Below are 18,520 nucleotides of genomic sequence, written 5' to 3' on the forward strand. Positions count from 1 at the left end.
CCAACAAATTAGACTTTAAATGTAAAATGATTAAAAGAGGCAAAGAAGGACACTATGTATTAATAAAAGGAACAATTCAACAAGAAGACATCACAATCATAAATATTTATGCATCGAGCCAGAGTGCTCCAAAATACATGAGGCAAACACTGACAACACTGAAGGGAGAAATAGACACCGCTACCATAATAGTTAGAGACTTCAATTGCCTGTTCTCATCAATGGACAGAACATCTACACAGAGGGTCAATAAAGAAACAGAGAAGTTGAATAATACAATAAATGAGCTAGACTTAACAGACATTTATAGAACATCATATCCCAAAACAGCAGGATACACCTTCTTCTCAAGTGCTCATGGATCATTCTCAAGGACAGACTATATGCTGGGTTACAAAGCAGGTCTCAATACAGAAAGACTGAAATCATACAAAACACTTTCTCAACTCATAAAGGAATGAAGTTGGAAATCAATAATAGGCAGAAGGCCAGAAAATTCACAAATAGATAAGGCTCAACAACACACTCTTAAACAACCTGTGGGTCAAGGAAGAGTTTACAAGAGAAATCAGTAAATATCTCAAGGCAAATGAAAATGAAAACACAGTATATTAAAATTTATGTGATGCAGCAAAGGCACTGCTAAGAGGGAAATTTATTGCCCTAAATGCCTATATCAAAAAAAGAAAAAAAAGCAAAAGTCAAGGAATTAACTGTTCACTTGGAAGAACTAGAGAAAGAACAGCAAACTAACCCCAAAGCAAGCAAAAGGAAAGAAATAAAGAAGATTAGAGCAGAAATAAATGAGAACATGAAAACAATCGAGAAAATTAACAAAACCAGAAGCTGTTTCTATGAGAAAATCACTAAGATTGATGGACCCTGAGCAAGGTTGACAAAAAGAAGAAGAGAACGGATGCGAATAAAATTAAAAATGGAACAGGAGACAAAATCACTGACCCTACAGAAATAAAGGAGATAATGAGAGGATACAATGAACAACTTTATGCTAATAAACTAGACAATGTAGATGAAATGGACAACTTCCTGGAAAGACATGACAACCAACACTGACTCGAGAAGAAATAGACAACCTCAACAAATCAATCACAAGTAAAGAAACTGAATTAGTCATTAAGAAGCTCCCAAAGCAGAAAAGTCCAGGACCAGATGGCTTCATATATGAATTCTAACAAACATTCAAGAACTAATACCAATCCTGCTCAAACTCTTCAAAAAAATTGAAGAGGAGGGAAGGCTACCTAACTCATTCTATGAAGCCAACATCATCCTCATACCAAAGCCAGACAAAGATACTACAAAGCCTAACTCATTCTACGAAGCCAACATCACTCTCATACCAAAGCCAGACAAAAGAAAATTACAGACCAATCTCTCTAATGAATATAAATGCAATCTCAACAAAATTCTTGCAAATCGAATCCAGCAACACATTAAAAGAACTGTACACCATGACCAAGAGGGATTCATCCCAGGTATGCAAGGATGGTTCAACATACAAAAATCAATTAATGTACTACACCATATCAACAAATCAAAACAGAAAAATGACATGATCATCTCGATTGATGCATAAAAGGCATTTTACAAAATTCAATATCCTTTCTTGTTGAAAACACTTCAAAGGATAGGAATAAGGGAACTTCCTCAACATGATAAAGGGGATATATGGAAAACCCACAAGTAACATCATCTTAAATGGGGAAAAACTGAAAACTTTCTCCCTAAGATCAAGAACAAGACAAGGATGTCCACTCTCACCACTGTTATTCAACATTGTGTTGGAAGTTCTAGCCAGAGCAATTAGACAAGAAAAGGAAATATAAGGCATCAAAATCGGAAAGGAAGAAGTAAAACTCTCACTGTTTGCAGATGATATGATACCATCTGTTGAAAACCCAAAAAAATCCACAGCAAAACTACTAGAGCTAATAACTGCAGCACAGTGGCAGGATACAAGACCAACACTCAAAAAATCTGTAGTGTTTCTATTCACTGGTAATGAACAATCTGAGGGGGAAATCAAGAAAGAAAATTCCATTTACAATTGCAACCAAAAGAATAAAATATTTAGGAATAAATTTAACTAAAGATACAAAAGACCTATACAAAGAAAAGTACAAGAAATTGTTAAAAGAAATCATAGAAGACCTAAATAAATGGAAGGGTATACCCTGTTCATGGATTGGAAAACTAAATTTAGTTAAGATGTCAATTCTACCTAAATTGATTTGTAGATTCAATGCAGTACCAATTAAAATTCCAAAAACTTACTTTTCAGAAATAGAAAAACCAATACCAAATTTATCTGGAAGGGCAGGGTGCCCCAAATAGCTAAAAATATCTTGAGAAAGAAAAATGAAGTCGGAGGTCTTACACTACCACTTTAAGGCGTATTACAAAGCTACAGTTGTATGGTACTAACATAAAGATAGATATACTGACCAATGGAATTGAACAGAATGTTCAGATATAGACCCTCTCATCTGTAGACAATTGATCTTTGATAAGGCAGTCAAGCCAACTCACCTGGGACAGAACAGTCTCTTCAATAAATGGTGCCTAGAGAACTGGATATCCACATGCAAAAGAATGAAAGAGCATCCATATCTCATACCCTATACAAAAATGAACTCAAAATGGATCAAAGATCTAAACATTAGATCTAAGACCATAAAACTTTTAGAAGAAAATGTAGGGAAATTCCTTATCAATCCTATAATAGGAGTTGGTTTCCTAGATCTTACACTCAAAGCATGAGCAATGAGGAAATAAATAAATAAATGGGAACTCCTCAAAATTAAACACTTTTGTGTATCAAAGAACTTTGCCAAGAAAATAAAAAGACAGCGTACACAATGGGAGACAATATTTGGAAACAATATATCAGATACAGGTCTAGTATTCAGAATATATCAGGAGATTGTTCAACTCAACAACAAAAAGACAGACAACCCAATTACAAAATGGACAAAAGACCCGAACAGACACTTCTCAGAAGAGGAAATACAAATGGCCAAAAGGCGCAGAAAAAGATGCTCAACTTCCCTGTCTATTAGGGAAATGCAAATCAAAACCAGAATGAGATATCATCTCACACCCACCAAAATGGCCATTATCAATAAAACAGAAAACAACAAGTGCTGGAGAGGATGTGGAGAAAGAGGCACACTTATCCACTGTTGGTGAGAATGTCAAATGATACAACTGCTGTGGAAGGCAGTTTGGCGGTTCCTCAGGAAGCTAAGTACAGAATTGTCATAAGACAAGCTAAGTATAGAATTGCCAATGGCAATACCATTGCTAGGTATCTACTCAGAGGACATGAGGGCAAGGACACAAATGGACATTTGCACACCAATATTTATAGCAGCATTATTTACAAATGCCAAGAGATGGAAACAGCCAAAATGTCCATCAACAGATGAGTGACTAAACAAGTTGTGGTATATACCTACGATGAAAAATTATGCAGCTATAAGACAGAATAAAGTTATGAAGTATGTAACAACATGGATGGACCTTAAGGCATTATGCTGAGTGAGATCAGCCCGAAACAAAAGGACTGATCTCACTGACATGAACTGAATGAACTTGGAGAATTTCAGTTGGTAACAGAGATCATTAGGAGATAGAAATAGGGTAGATACTGGGTAATTCGAGCTGAAGGGATATAGATTGTGCAACAGGACTGATTGCAAAAATTCAGAAATGGATAGCACAATACTACCTAACTATAATACAATGTTAGTACACTGAATGAAGCTGAATGTGAAAATTACAGAGGGAAGAGGCCTGGGGGTACAAATGAAATTAGAAGGAAAGATAGACAATAAAGACTGAGATGGTATAATCTAGGAATGCCTAGACTGTATAATGATAGTGACTAAATATACAAATTTAAAAATGATTTTGCATGAGAAAGAACAAAGGAATGTCAACACTGCAAGGTGGTGAAAATAGATGGTAATTAATATTTTAAAACTTTAACTTTTGTGTGAGACTAAAGCAAGAAATGTTTATTTGATACAAAATTTATATTTTAACTAGTGCATTTCCTAATATAACTTATGTGGACAGCTTAATTGAACACCATAGTACATGGAACCTTGAGTAGGACATGAGATTTTGTAGGTTTGTCCAGAGCAATACCCCGATAAATCCCAGAATGATTTGAACAGTGAATAAAAAAGTATTTGCAAAGTCCCTTTGGGGGAATGGTGAGAAAGGGGGAAAATTCAACTTCCCCAAGTAGAGAATTCTTGATATTCTCACAAGCAGTGGGGACAATCTAAGCAATAGGCTGAGCCCCCAATCTTGAGGTTTATTTACATGAAACTCAATCCTGCAAAGGATAGGCTAAACCTACTTAAAATTAGGCCTAAGAGTCACCTCCAGAGAACCTCTTTTCTTGCTCAGATGTGGCCTCTCTCTCTCAGTCAACATGACAAGCAAACTCTCTGCCCACCCCCCACCCCCACCCCACGTGGGACATGATCCCAAGAGTGTGGACCTCCCTGGCAACATGGGACAGAAATTCTAGAATGAGCTGAGACTCAGCATCAAGGGATTGAGAAAACCTTCTCGACCAAATGGGGGAACAGAGAAATGAGACAAAATAAAGTGTGAACAGCTGAAAGATTCCAAACAGAGTCGAGAGATTATCCTGGATGTTATTCTTACGCATTAAATAGATATCACCTTTTTAGTTAAGGTGTAATGGTGAGGCTAGGGGGAATGGTGCCTGAAAATGTAGAACTGTGTTCCAGTAGCCACGTTTCTTGAAGATGACTGTATAACGATATAGCTTTTGCGATGTGACTGTGTGGTTGTGAAAACCTTGTGTCTGATGCTCCTTTTATCTACCTTATGGACAGATGAGTAAAACATATAGATTAAAAATAAATAAATAATAAGGGGGACAAATGTTAAAATAAATTTAGTAGATTGAAATGCTAGTGATCAAGGAAAGGGAGGGGCAAGGGGTATGATACATGAGATTTTTTTTCTGTTTTTTTTTTATTTCTTTTTCTGAATTGATGCAAATGATCATGATGATGAATATGAAAAAAAATACTTAAGCCCTCTAGCCTCCTATATTCTGGAGCTGCTAGAAGGAAAAATATGAGAGGATTATACGGTAGCCCATGACAAACTCTGGGATCTGTCCTGTAACTACTTGTTGAAGAGGGCTTTGAAAACTATTGCTTTTTTATTTCTTTGCTTTGTATATATGTTATACTATACAATAAAAAAAGTTAAAAGAGAAAAAAAAATACAATAAAGACAGACAGTAGATAATAGGTTGCCAGGGGCTGGAATGGGGTTAGGGTTCAGAGTTTCCATTTAAGATGATGAAAAAGTTAGGGTAATGAATGTTGGTGATGGTAGCACAATTTTGTGAAGATAATGATATCACTGAATTGTACACTTGAAAGTGGTTAAAATGGGACATTCTGAGTTCCATATATGAGACTACAATAAAAACTTAAAAAAAAAAAAGTGAGTCGTTCTAAGATGGAATCTGGAAACTGAGCATTAGCTCTAATGGGTCCAAACCCTAAAATTCAATTATACCAGTAAAGTGATACTACTTCAGGACTAAAAGTACAACAAAAGAAAACACTCTGTAGGTGTTACTTTAGTACTTCTTTTTTCAATCACATTTCGTGGCTTACCGATTTTTTATAAATGTGTTTATAGTTATTCACGTAGATCCTTCTATTTAAGCTTCATTATTTCCACAATGAGTTAATCTGGTGGTTTTTAAGTATACAGTTTAGACTATATACATACAATTCTTGGATGGTAGTAAGACTATATTATTTCTATGTCATAATTACATAGAATTTCTGGGTAAAGAAAGTATATATTTTTGTTAGGTTCAAGGCACCTAAGCACTGGGTAGAGAGGAGCAGTACTTGCAGGATTAGATGAATGGCAGGACTGACTGAAGAGATGAATTACCCTGCTATAGTTCCAGCCCAGAACCAGACAAGTTCCTCTGCAAACTATAAAAGTTACAAAGAAGAAAGAATTTGGGAGGAAGCTAGTTTAGTAAAGTGAAATCATTTCTCTTCCACCAGTCTTTAGTTCTCATTACTGTCATTACCTTAAGCCTCATGCCAAAGACAAACACTAGAAAAGATCAAGTCGACCGGCTGATACTGGCAGTCCCTAGAGACCCAAAAAGAAATCAGAAGAAATTGGCAATAGCAAGGGATGTCACCAGTTGCACTTTTCCTTTCTTCATGAGCAAAAACTCTACATCACAATATCTGAAAATTGGAGGTAACAGAAAGGTATATCTGCTAATTTGTCAAACTAATAAAAAAGAACCCTTTCAAAGAGTACATCATCAAATGAGAAGTTTAAATGTACAGTGTTCCTATTTGGAATGATGGAAATATTTTGGTAACGGATGGTGATAATGGTAGCATAACATTGTGAATGTAATTCACAGCACTGAAATATGTATCTGAATGTGATTAAAAGGGGAAATGTTAGATTGTATCTGTGGTGACAGAATAATTTTTTTTTCAATCCTGTGGAACTACACTACATAGTGAACCCTAAGTCATATAATGAAAAAAGCCACAAAATTCACAGAAAAAAATGTAAACAGTCTTTAAATACACAGCATAATGTTAGACTTCACTCTGGAGAAAAATACAAAGTTAAACCACAAGATAAAGTTTTCATCTATCAGACTGTCAAAGGTCAAAAAGATGGCAAAGGTATAGAGAAATAATATTATAATGCTGTAGTTTGAGTATAAATTGGTAAAATCTATTTGGAGGGCAAATCAGAACCCACTCTAAATACAAGCACTCTTTGATCTAGCAAGCCTCCCTCTAAGTATGCATTCTATAAATATATAAAGACACAAAGATGTATGTATATAAAAGGACATTCATTGCAGTATAAGACTGGAAACAATCTAACTGATTAGAATTAATAATATAAAATAGCTGGTTATTTTACAATTGAATACTACTGCAGCTTTAAGAGGAATGAACCAGCTCTAGATCTACTTATATGAACCAATATCCAAGATTCACCACGTAGAAAAAACCCAATGCGGCAGAATAATACAACTATTTTTGGGAAAAAAGGGGAAGGAATGGGTGTATGTAACTCATATACTCATATATGCTAGAGCAGTGGTTTTCAAAGAAAGGACCTGGGTATAGCAGCAGTAGCAGCATCACTAGGGAACTTAATAGAAAAGCAAATTACTGGGCCCCATCCATATCTACTGAATACTGAAAACTCTGTGGGGGGAGTTCAGCAAAGCGTGTTTTAATAAGACAGGTGATTCTGATACATGCCCAAGCTTGAGAAACACTGTGATAGAGTATCTTTAAGAATAGCCAGCTAAATGGTAAAAGGGAGAAGAAATAGGAGACGAGGGACAGGAGTGGAGGGGAGACTCTCTTTTTACTTTGGTATGTTGGAACTTTTTTTTTTAATCATGCATATGTATCACCAATTTTGAATAAAATTTAAAAAGTTAAAAAGCCTTCCACTCTGATCCAAAATGAGTAATAAATGAGCTCAGTGCTTCCAAAAAAATGAGTTTGGTATATAGTACAATCCTTAAAGAGAATAAACCACCACCTATTTCAGTCCAAGATTTAATTACAGCATTATCTATAAATGATCTTGTGCAACTTGGCACAGCAGAGCCTAAGTCTTGTGATAATGAACTTGTTATTTATTGAGCTGAAGTTTTAAAATGGAGGAAAACCTTCAAACTTTTCACTAGAATGAGGCAGATTACCATTATATAGAAAGTAACAGCAACTAAGAATCCGGAATAAAGACAAAGACAAAGAGAAAAATTGAACTTTTTTTTTAAAAAGCACAAAAATCCTACATACTAAAATTATACACATCAAGTATTGGTCCAATCTTATATCAATCTATTTACAATTAAACAGCACCATAGTTTTCTCACCTATGTTAGTTAAACATGCCCAGAGAATTGTTATTCAAAGTATATGTCCCTTTGCCCTTTAAAAGAAAAGAAAATAAACTCTGAAGAGAGCTCAAACCATCAGCAAACCATAGACTATGGAGAGCATCACTAAATTTACTTAAGAAAAACAGGTGTGAACATTTTTGTTCCCCAGTTGACAAACTTTGAGAGATGCTGTTGTTCAATGTGACCCACAAATGAACAAAGAAATTTTTTAATGACAGGAGTATTAAACTGAAATAACCTCATACCTCCATCTCCAAATATAAAAATTCTCCTTTGGAATTAATGTTGCTGTCTTCTCTTGGATTCAGATTCCATCGTCAGCATATCTAAGTCAGATACCGCCACAATCTTAAAAACGATTGCATAAAAAAAGGAAGTAGTTAAAGCTCTTAGAAACAGGATATGTTACAGTTATAGATATGATATCCAATCAGGCTATAAGAATTTAATACCACTTTAAACATGACATTTAAACTAATTAGCAGTTTAATTTGCCATCAAAATTAATAATGATGCTTTATATCCACATAGCTATGGTAGTATGATATTTCCCAAGTGAGAACATAAGTGCCTTCTTGCCTTCACTCTTCCATCTCATGGATCGTCAGGGGGCACAAGGATCATGTGTTAGTTCCTGCTCACTTATGGAACCAACTTCTAAAATCTCCAAATTAAATATAATCCTTGTCAGCTTTACTACAGTCATAGTTCAGAAGAATTAGGTTATTTCACAGGGTTTTTAAGTCCCCTAACCTCATTTGTGGATGGTTCTTAATTTACCTCTTTGTTAGTAAAGATGAGGGAGGAGAACTGTCATCAACCACGAGTAGTAGTAACAGTGAACTGGAAAGCACTAAGGCATAAAGCAATGTTTCATCATTTGGTCTCACTGCTGATGTTTGATGTCAGTAAACCTTTCACACTTGTAAATTATGAGCTTAAATGTTCTCTAAAAGACCAAAATCAGGCACAATTCTCCCAGGCACAGATAGAATGGGTTTTCCTTATACCCTTCCTGCAAATTGGGAAAGAAGAGATAAATACTTTATTATCCTGTAGTGGGAATAGCTGTACTAGATTCATTATGTTCCCTGACCCAGAACCTATGCATTTGGGGGCAGAGTGGATTAAGAAAACATCCAAGCAGAGCAGAAAGATCAATGAAGGTATTATATAGTAGTGACCTTCTATCCTAACCTTGGATATGATAACAGCTTCGTTATATAGACATTTCAAAATACCTATGCAGCAAGAGGATAAGAGATGTTCCAACTGAGTATCAGTTGACACTCAAAGATCTGACTGCATTGACTAAATTATTGCCTAGTGTTCCAGAAGGGTGCCTGCCACTAACGTGATGGAAGGCACCAACGTGGAGTGTGAACGTAAATAAGGAGCTCAACCAATAGGGATGGGGAAAGCAACAGTGAAACACAATTTGCCAGTCTCTACTCCTTTCTGGCTAAATATTGATTGGGAAATAATTAAAATCAGAACAGAATCAAATCTTAAATATTGCTCTTAGAGTTTTCATTTAAAAAAAAAAAGCTTAAGTTTTGTAACTGCCACTGATGATTTCTGGAAATTGAACAATTTGATTTATTAAAAAAAATTTCTATATTCTAAAGGTTCCAGGTGCTGTTCATCATGGATGCAATGTTCCATTTACAGGTCCAAATCATTTAATTACTGCTATTATATAATTGCTAGGTGTTTTAATATAAATGATTATCTATTTCTTAACTGCCTCTCAAATTAGAAATTGTAATTACATGAGTCTCAAAGCCTGGCTCTTTGTGTTTTATTAATTATTTTTGTTGGTCTCCATCACAGATGGAATTTTTCACTGGTCATTCCTCAGAACTAAATCCATTCACAGGAAATTTAGAGCAGTGAAAATAAATTTCACGCCATAGTGTAGGAAATACCAATAATAAAAAGGAGCAGGAGGGATCAGGACCAGCCAATAATCAGTTCAGTTATCAACTGGTGTTGGGTTTTGCAAAGGTTGGCTCACTATAACCTGTACAACATAGTCCTTTGGGATCTTCAGTTCTTCCAACTTCATTTTGTCGGTGAGAGGCCTACCAGAAAAAAACCAACGTTGACTACTCGGTTCCACTCCTTCTGCTGCATGTAAGCGCCTCTTCATGTGGTATACTGTGTCTGTACTGCGGACCACAAGTTTGATATCTTTACCAGTGGAAAGGCGCAAACGGAGCTGACATTCATATCCAGAATTGAGAGGTGGCTCGGGAATATCCAGAGTCTCTATGTCACTCTTTTCTTCTATCATGTTGATTGGTGGTGCCAAACAATAGACTGGAAGCTGGTATCTGTTTCCCAGTTCATCATAGCACTCTGTAAGTGCACCTTCAGAAAGGAAAAGATTTAAGTAAAAGTTTAACTAAATGAATGCAAAATGCTTAAGCCACTCTTACTACCACGTCGTTGTAGAAAAAATCTATAATGTGAGTATGCCAATCAATGATGGTCATCAAGGCCTAGGCCCAATTATTTGAGTGTTTATCTGATTTTAAATTAACCAATTCTGGCTTCTTACCCCTACCTCTTCTAAGTCATTTCATACCTAACTCACACTTTTATTCAAAGATAATCCAAAGAAGTAAAAGCTCTCAAAATTCAAATTTACAGATATATTAATGCTTAAATTCAAACAAAGGGGAAATTCCAACTGCATTGCCACATCTTTTTAAGATGCCACTGCTACCATGGGGGGAAAAAGGCCAAAAAAAAAAGGATTCCTAAACCTAATTCATCACAACGATGTGATAACTGGATGTCCTAGATTGAAGTACTCTGGCCAGGAGCTCTTAGTTCAAAAAGACCACAAAGTAGAGAAGCTATGACATTTTAATATTTTTGGAAAAGTTAATTTGTTTTGTATTTATTCTGGAGTTTTCTGGTTTGTCTACTCTCTTGCTCAATTAACTTCTGCCTGAATTATAAATATGGTCTAGTTTTAAACAAAAAACTAAACAGGATGAAAATCCAGAGCATGAAGTCAAATGATTCGATTTGATTTTAAAGTTAGGGTTTTATGGGTTATGCACTCCCCAAATTAAATAAAAGTATCAATAAAAATAATTTTGTTTACAATGTAGTCCATTGTCAAATATTCTTCCAGAATTATATATTCCAAACAGATTGGCTCCTCTGTAGTTCAGACCCTTTAGAATAATATACTCCCAAGACTCTACTATTTAATGGCCCCAAATCCTTTTACTAAAGGCAAAACTACTCTTCTTGTAGTGATCTCTATAACATTTTATTTAGCATTTTCATAATAATCGCTAGAAAACAATTCTTTCATTCCACAAAGTCACTGCATAAGCATTTATTAAGAACAGAAAAGTAACTAGAGTTAGTAGAGCCAACAACAAGAAACTATAGAAATGGTGTGGTCTGAGTATGAGGGCATTCCAAGAAAGAGGAATGATATGGAAACAAGAATAAGTACAAGGTAAGCAGGGAACAGCAAGTGGCTTTGCTGAGGTAGAATGCAGAGTTAATGATTTCACATCACTAAACTGTAGCAACAGTGAAACACCTGGAGAATGGTTTAGTACTTTAGACAATACAAAAGGAAAGTACTAGAGCTAGCTAACACAGACATGAGACAATCATTCAACAACTTCTGAGTACCTGCTATATGCCAAGCAATGGTCTAAGTACCAGAGTTAGGCTGGTGAACAAGATAAAGCATGCAGATTATTTCTTACCAAGAGGTAAAGTCTATTATACACACTTTACAGATAAAAAAATTAAAGCAAAGTGAAGTAACTTGTCCAGAGTTAAATATGACAGTGTAAAAATAACTGAATTCCTGAAAAAGTATATATATAACATACAGCTAAGATTGCAGGGCTCAGTTGCCAAAGTTAAAGATACGGTTAATGGAAAGGATTATAAGAGCTTAGCAGGGAAAAAATAGGTGAAAGGCAAACAGAAGAAGGATGAAAAGCCAGAAATGAAATCACAAGGTATGAAAAGCTGATGGTGCCAAATACATTCCAACAACATATCTGCCAAGGATGTTAACCACAGGTCAAGAAGGAAACAGATGATGAGGCCCTGCAGTCAGACAAAAGGACATGGGGATCTGACAGGTCTCAGTGGTATGAGGCTGGCTTATTTAGTGGCAAACAGACATATTACTATTTCTGTCTTATCAACATTTGAGAGGGATGTGAGAGAAATGAGGCAATGGTTAGAAGATGGAGAAGTTCACTTAAATAAATCCAATGTGTTTAAACAAGGTAAGGGATCACTCTAAAAGTTGATAATGTAGGGACTTTTATACCTTGCCAATATCACTTTTACCCATAGTTTGTATCTTTCAACATATAAAAGGTTGTAATGACCACCCATCAGCCACTGAGGGTGCAGTTCATTTAGCAATTTTTGATTAGTTCTAAACAGGCTCCTAGCCAGGTGTGGTGGTTAGATTCAGTTGTCAACTTGGCCAGGTGAAGACACCTAGTTCTGCTGCTGTGAACATGAGCCAATGGTACATGAACCTCATCTGTTGCTCATTACATCTGCAGTCCACTAGGAGGCGTATCTGCTGCAATGCATGATGTTTGATTTAATTGGTTGGTGCTTAAATGAGAGAGCGCAATGTAGCACAGCCCAAGCAGCTCAGCATACATCATCTCAGCACTCACAGCTCAGCCCAGGGCTTTGGAGGTGCAAAAAGAAATCACCCCAGGGAAAGTTGTTGGAACCCAGAGGCCTGGAGAGAAGGCCGGCAGAGACCACCCTGTGCCTTCCCATGTAAGAAAGAACCTCAGTTGAAAGCTGCTTTTCCTCTGAAGAACTAATGAAATAAATTCCCTTTTATTAAAAGCTAATCTGTCTCTGGTGTGTTGCATTCCGGTAGCTAGCAAACTAGAACACCAGGCTTGCTTACATTGCTAACCTAACATCCTCCGTGGAAGGATCCTCTTGCCCTTTTTTTCCTTCTTCTTCCTCTCAAAAACCCACTGTAGGCCTCTAGTCCTAGCATAGATAGATACCCACTAGGATAAATGATGGCAAGGGAGTCATTTCTCCAGGTCAGGAAGCCCTAAAAGCTTCCCACAGCAGGAAAAATGCTGCCAAGTCTCCACCTTCCATTCTGATATCATACATAATTTCCTGAAGTTATTTTTATCTTTTACTTAGATGACTGGACCAGACATTCTGTTTTCCCTGGTCAAATGTTTTCTATGGCTGTTTTTAATTAGAAAAACTATAAACATAAAACTAAATTAGATGCCAAGTAATAAAAATGCCACTAAGTCTAACAGTACTATTCCTAGCAGTCTTTCTGGTTGAAAAGAGAAACATGATTTCAAACATCCAAAGGCCTCACTCCTTAATCCTTTCTGCTTTCACTCCCATAAGATCACCATGTGAGACTTGCTATATGAATAGGCTTATAAAAGTTAAAAAGACATTTAAAAAATTATCCTTAATATGTTCAAGGAGAAAAAGGAAAACACAGAGAAAGAACTAAAGGATATCAGGGAAACAATGAATGGACAATATGAGTATCTCAATTAAGAGACAGAAACTTTAATAAACACCAAACTGAAATCCTGGAATGAAGATCACAATAACTGAAATGAAAAATTCCCTAAGAGGTGTCAACAGTAGACTGGATCTAGCAGAAGAAAGAATCAGTAACTTAAAGACAAGGCAACTGAAATGATTCAGGCTGAGGAACAGGAAGAAAAGAGAAAAACAGTGTGTTGTATACAAAGGAGTCCTAAGATTAAATGCTGATTTCTCATCAAAAACCATGGAAGCAAGAAGGAAGTGGGAAGAAATATTAAGATGTTGAAAGAAAATTGCCAAACAACAAATTTGTATCTGGAAACACTGTCTTTCAAAAATGAAAGAGAGATTAAGACATTCCCAGAAAAACAAAAGTTTAGGGAGTTCACCAACAAAAGGCCTGGCCAACAACCAATGCTAAACCAATTTTTTAGGACTGAAAGGAAAGGACACCAGAGAGTGGATTGGAGTGGCATGAAGAAACAACCTCTGGTAAAGGTTACCATATACATAATTATAAATGCCAGTACTAACATATTATAATTTTTAGTATGTAACGTCACTTTTTACTTTGTAAGGTTCTAAAATGCAAATGCCCAGAAAGTTACGATAAACCTATAGTTTCAGACATATAATGAATAAAGACATAACAAAGAGTTATAGTAACAACTACAACAAAAAGCTGAGGTGACAGAGGGGTATAGGAACAATGGGTATGTATACTATCGAAATTAAGTTGGCACCAAATCAAATGTGATTATTTCAGATTTAGGATGTTAAATTTTAACTCCATGGTAACCACGAAGAAAATACATATAGCAAGAAATGAGAAGGGACTGGGACAAAACAAAAAATTAAATAACTATGTAAGTAAGCAGTAACGGAAGAATTGAAGACTTAAAAGGTATGGCTTATGAAGATTGAACAGCAAAATGGCAGAAGAAAGTAATAAACTATCAATGTTACTTCAAATATAAGTGGATTAAACTCTCCAGTCAAAATATGAAATGGACAAATTTCTAGAAACACACACACTACCTACACTGACTCAAGAGACAGAAGATCTCAACAGACCAATAACAAGCAGAGATTGAATCAGTCATTAAAAAGCTCCCAACAAAGAAAAGCCCAGAAATCTCTGCAGCTGAGTTTTATCCATCATTCCAAGAGGGATTAACCACGAATCTTCTTCAATTCTTCCAAAAATTTGAAGAGAAGGGATCATGATGTTCTGAAGAGGACTACATCACCCTAATACTAAAGACAAATAAAGATACTACAAGAAAAGAAAATTACAGATCACTATCTCTTATGGATATACAACAACATGGAGGAATCTTGAAGACTTCACACTGAGTAATATAAGCCAGACACAAAAGGACAAATAATGTATGATCTCACTTATATGAGATACTTAGAATCAGCAAATTTATAGTCAGAAACTAGAATACAGATTTTAGCAGGGACCAAGGGATGGCTGTGGTGTCGGGGAAAGGAATGCAGAATTAATGCTTCATTAGTGAAGAATTTTTATCTTGGTTGATGGAAAGGGTTTCATAATGCATGGTGGTGATGGCAGCATAACATTATTAAAATGACTGAGAATATTAAATTATATATTTGAATGTGGTTAAAAGGGGAAAGATTAAGTTATACATATATTACCAGAAAAAAAAAAACATTTGACTATACAACCCAAACAGTGAACCCAAATGTAAACTATTGACTATAATTAATAGTACAGTTATAATAATATTCTTTCATCAATTTTAACCAAAATACCACACCAATGCAAAATGTTAATGTGCTGGTTTGAAAGTGTTGTGTACCCCAGAAGAGCCATATCCTTTAATCCTCAGTCAATACTGTAGGGTGGAAAACTTTGATAAGATTGTTTCCATGGAAACTGACCCACTCAATTATGGGTGTGACCTTTTGATTAGATGGAGATGTGACTCTGACCACTCAAAATGGGTCTGATTAGTTTACTGGAGTCCTTTAAAAGGGGAAACATTCTGGAGAAAACAGTTGCTTCAGACTGACAGAGAAAACAGGTGCCTAGAAATGGATGTTTGGAGACACAGAGCTATGCAGATGTTGCCATGTGCCTTTCCACAAGATGCTAAGTAAGCCAGAACCCAGAGTTGTTTCCTGAAGGAGCTAAATGAAGGCCTACAAATGCTTAGAGAAGAAATCACTGGTGTCAAAAGCTGGAAGCAATGGGACTGGGAACAAAAAAGGACCAGCAGACACTGGCCATGTGCCTTACCATGTGACAGACATCGACCTTCCTTGAGTCAAGGTATCTTTCTCTGAATGCCTTAGTTTGGACATTTTTATGTCCTTAGAATTTTTAAACTTATAACTTAATAGATTCTCTTCTTAAAGATCATTCCATTTCTGTTATATAGCATTCCAGCAGCATTTAACAAACTAAAAGTTAATCATAGTAGTTATTTGGGAGCTCTGTACTTTCTGTTTTTTTTTCTGTAAATCTAAAACTTCCCTAATAAAAAGAAATTATTAAAAAAAGGAAGAAAGATAATAATACAAGGGAATTTAGATGATTATCTATGGTCTAAAGAGACTACAGAAAAACACTAATTTTAAAAACTGGAGAAAAATAAATTTATAAACACAGCAACCAAAAGAAAAATATAGATACAAAATTAAGACCTATATCTCAATAGATCATGAAACTTTTTAATATGTGTTTCTAATAAAGAAGGAAACCAAATAGGAGTATGTGTGGGCATCCAGAATATCCCTGGAAATATCCAAAGCTTAAGGAGATCAGCAGTCATATTTTTAAGCAAAAAAAGAGAGGTATCTCATAATGCTCAGGACTACCACATAAAAAATAATTCAATAGAATTCTCGACTGCCATGCAGGAAACCCGAGTTTTATTTCCAGTCCATGCACTTCCCAAACAAAGAAACCAATAAAACAAACAAAAAATTCAACAAAATGTTGCTGCAATAACGGGATATTCACAAAGAAAAAGAATGAAAGGTGACCCCACCATACAGCATACAAAAAAAACAAACAAAAAACTGTCCTTAAAAACACATGAGATGCAATGGACAGCAATGGATGAGACCACTGGATGGAAAACTGACAGGATGTTAAAGAGGAGCGAGAGGGCCTTTGTCACCTAGACCCACTGAGCATTTGCCAACAGTGGGGCTGGACACAGGGCCACAAGAAACACATAGCTTTGCCCATGTAATGTCTGGCAAAAAAAAGAAATATATATATATATATATACATGATAAATAATATGGGGAGATAAAGGATAAAAATTGGGTAGACTGAAACACTGTGGGTCAATGAGTGGGAGGGATAATAGGTATAAGATGTATGAATTCATTTTTTTTCTTTTTATTTCTTCTTCTCGAGTGATGCAAATGTTCTTAAAATGATCGTGGTGAATAACACATAACTATGTGATGGTACTATGAGCCAGTGATTATATAATGTGGTTGGACTGTACATGTGTGGCTATTTCTCAATAAAAACACTTTTAAAAAGAAAAAAAACATGTGAGAAGCTCAAATTATGGTCGATCCATACAACGGAATATTGAGCAGCTTCAAGAAGGAATGAAGTCATGAGGCATGCAATCTGGTAAATGAACCTTGAGGACATTATGTTAAATGAAATAAGTCATAAACAAAAGGACAAAAATTGTAAGGGCTTACTAATATAAACTAATTATAATAAGCAAATACTGAGAATTGAAATCGAGAGCATATGTTATCAGGAGATAGAACAGGTGCAGAGATTGGGCAATTGATGATTAAGGAGTATAGAATGTTCAATAAGTCTTATTCCAAAGGTTCCTAGATTATAAACTCTTATAGCAGTCACATCTATTCCTGTGTTTTAACTGTTATTTCTAAACTCTGAGATGCTGAGCTCTTTCTGTATAATCTAGTAGTTCCTTGGAACTTTGGGTATCTGTGTGACATCTGAGACTCAGAATTAGACTTCTGCAGCTCTGAAAGTCAGCATTACTCCATACAGCAACTGTTAAAGAAGCTAAAAATGAGATCAGACTTCAGTTAGAAATATAAATGAAATTGACTTGGGAAGGACTAACGTAAATCAGAATATGGGGTGATGGATGATACTGACTATAGTTTAAAACTTCAACTTCTATGTGAGACCAAAGGAAGATGTTTACTTGATATAAAATTTATATATTCTGTAGCACAGTACTTAATTTAACCTGTATTGTCAGTTTTACATGCAACCTAGAATAAGGGATGAGATCTTGTTATTTTGTACAGGTTAATGTAATACTCCGATACTTCCCAGACTATTTTGTCCAGAAAATAAAAAAGTATTTTGCAAAGGCCCCTGGAGGAACTGGGGGAAAATGTGGAAATATTAAACTTCCCCATCTCAGGAATATCTGATATTTTTGCAAGCATTAAGGACTATCAATTTGTAAGTCAAGCACTTTATCCAGGGGCCTGCCTTTACAAAAGTGATTCCTGCAAAGGAGAAGCTAAGCCCAGTGTGCCAGTTTGAAGCTATTATAAAACCCAGAAAAGCCATGTCCTCTAATCTTCACTCAATATTGCTGGATGGGATCTTTTTTACTGTTTCCATGGGGATGTGACTCACCCAATTGTGGGTGGTAACTTTTGATTAGATGGTTTCCATGCAGATGTGTCTCCACTCATTCAAGGTGGGGTTGCTTACTAGAGCCCTTTAAGAGTGAACCACTTTGGAAAAATCTTTAGAGTCAACAGAGCCAAATAGCTGGAGATCTTTGGAAATGCAGCAGCAGAACACCCCTGGGGGGTGAGAAACCAGGAGAGAAAGCTAGCAGATGTCACCATGTGCCTTTCCAGCTGACAGAGGTGTTCTGGACCCATTGCCCTTTCTTAAATCAAGGTTATCTTTCCCTGGATGCCTTAGTTTGGACATTTTCACAGCCT

At 35.8% G+C, this 18,520-nt stretch overlaps 2 protein-coding genes across 5 annotated transcripts in view; both read right to left on the minus strand.

The window, feature by feature from the left end:
* STK10 (serine/threonine kinase 10) overlaps positions 1-8,358 on the minus strand; it is a 200,572-nt gene extending 192,214 nt beyond the window's left edge. Inside the window, exon 1 of the mRNA XM_077137647.1 lies at positions 8,254-8,358. Coding sequence (XP_076993762.1) covers positions 8,254-8,259 — 6 coding nt within the window. The 5' untranslated portion in view covers positions 8,260-8,358. The remainder of the gene's footprint in view (positions 1-8,253) is intronic.
* Positions 8,254-18,520, minus strand: part of UBTD2 (ubiquitin domain containing 2) — a 75,284-nt gene continuing 65,017 nt past the window's right edge. For 2 of the 4 annotated variants that reach the window (XM_077137649.1, XM_077137648.1), the window contains exon 3: positions 9,984-10,381. In XM_077137649.1, the coding sequence (XP_076993764.1) occupies positions 9,984-10,381 (398 nt within the window). Of the gene's footprint in view, positions 8,357-8,911; positions 9,024-9,983; positions 10,382-18,520 lie in introns of those variants that run through there. The other 2 variants (XM_077137650.1, XM_077137651.1) reach the window with 2 other exon arrangements.

The sequence above is a fragment of the Tamandua tetradactyla genome, chromosome 20, assembly GCF_023851605.1.
Source record: "Tamandua tetradactyla isolate mTamTet1 chromosome 20, mTamTet1.pri, whole genome shotgun sequence".
NCBI classification, from domain to species: domain Eukaryota; kingdom Metazoa; phylum Chordata; class Mammalia; order Pilosa; family Myrmecophagidae; genus Tamandua; species Tamandua tetradactyla.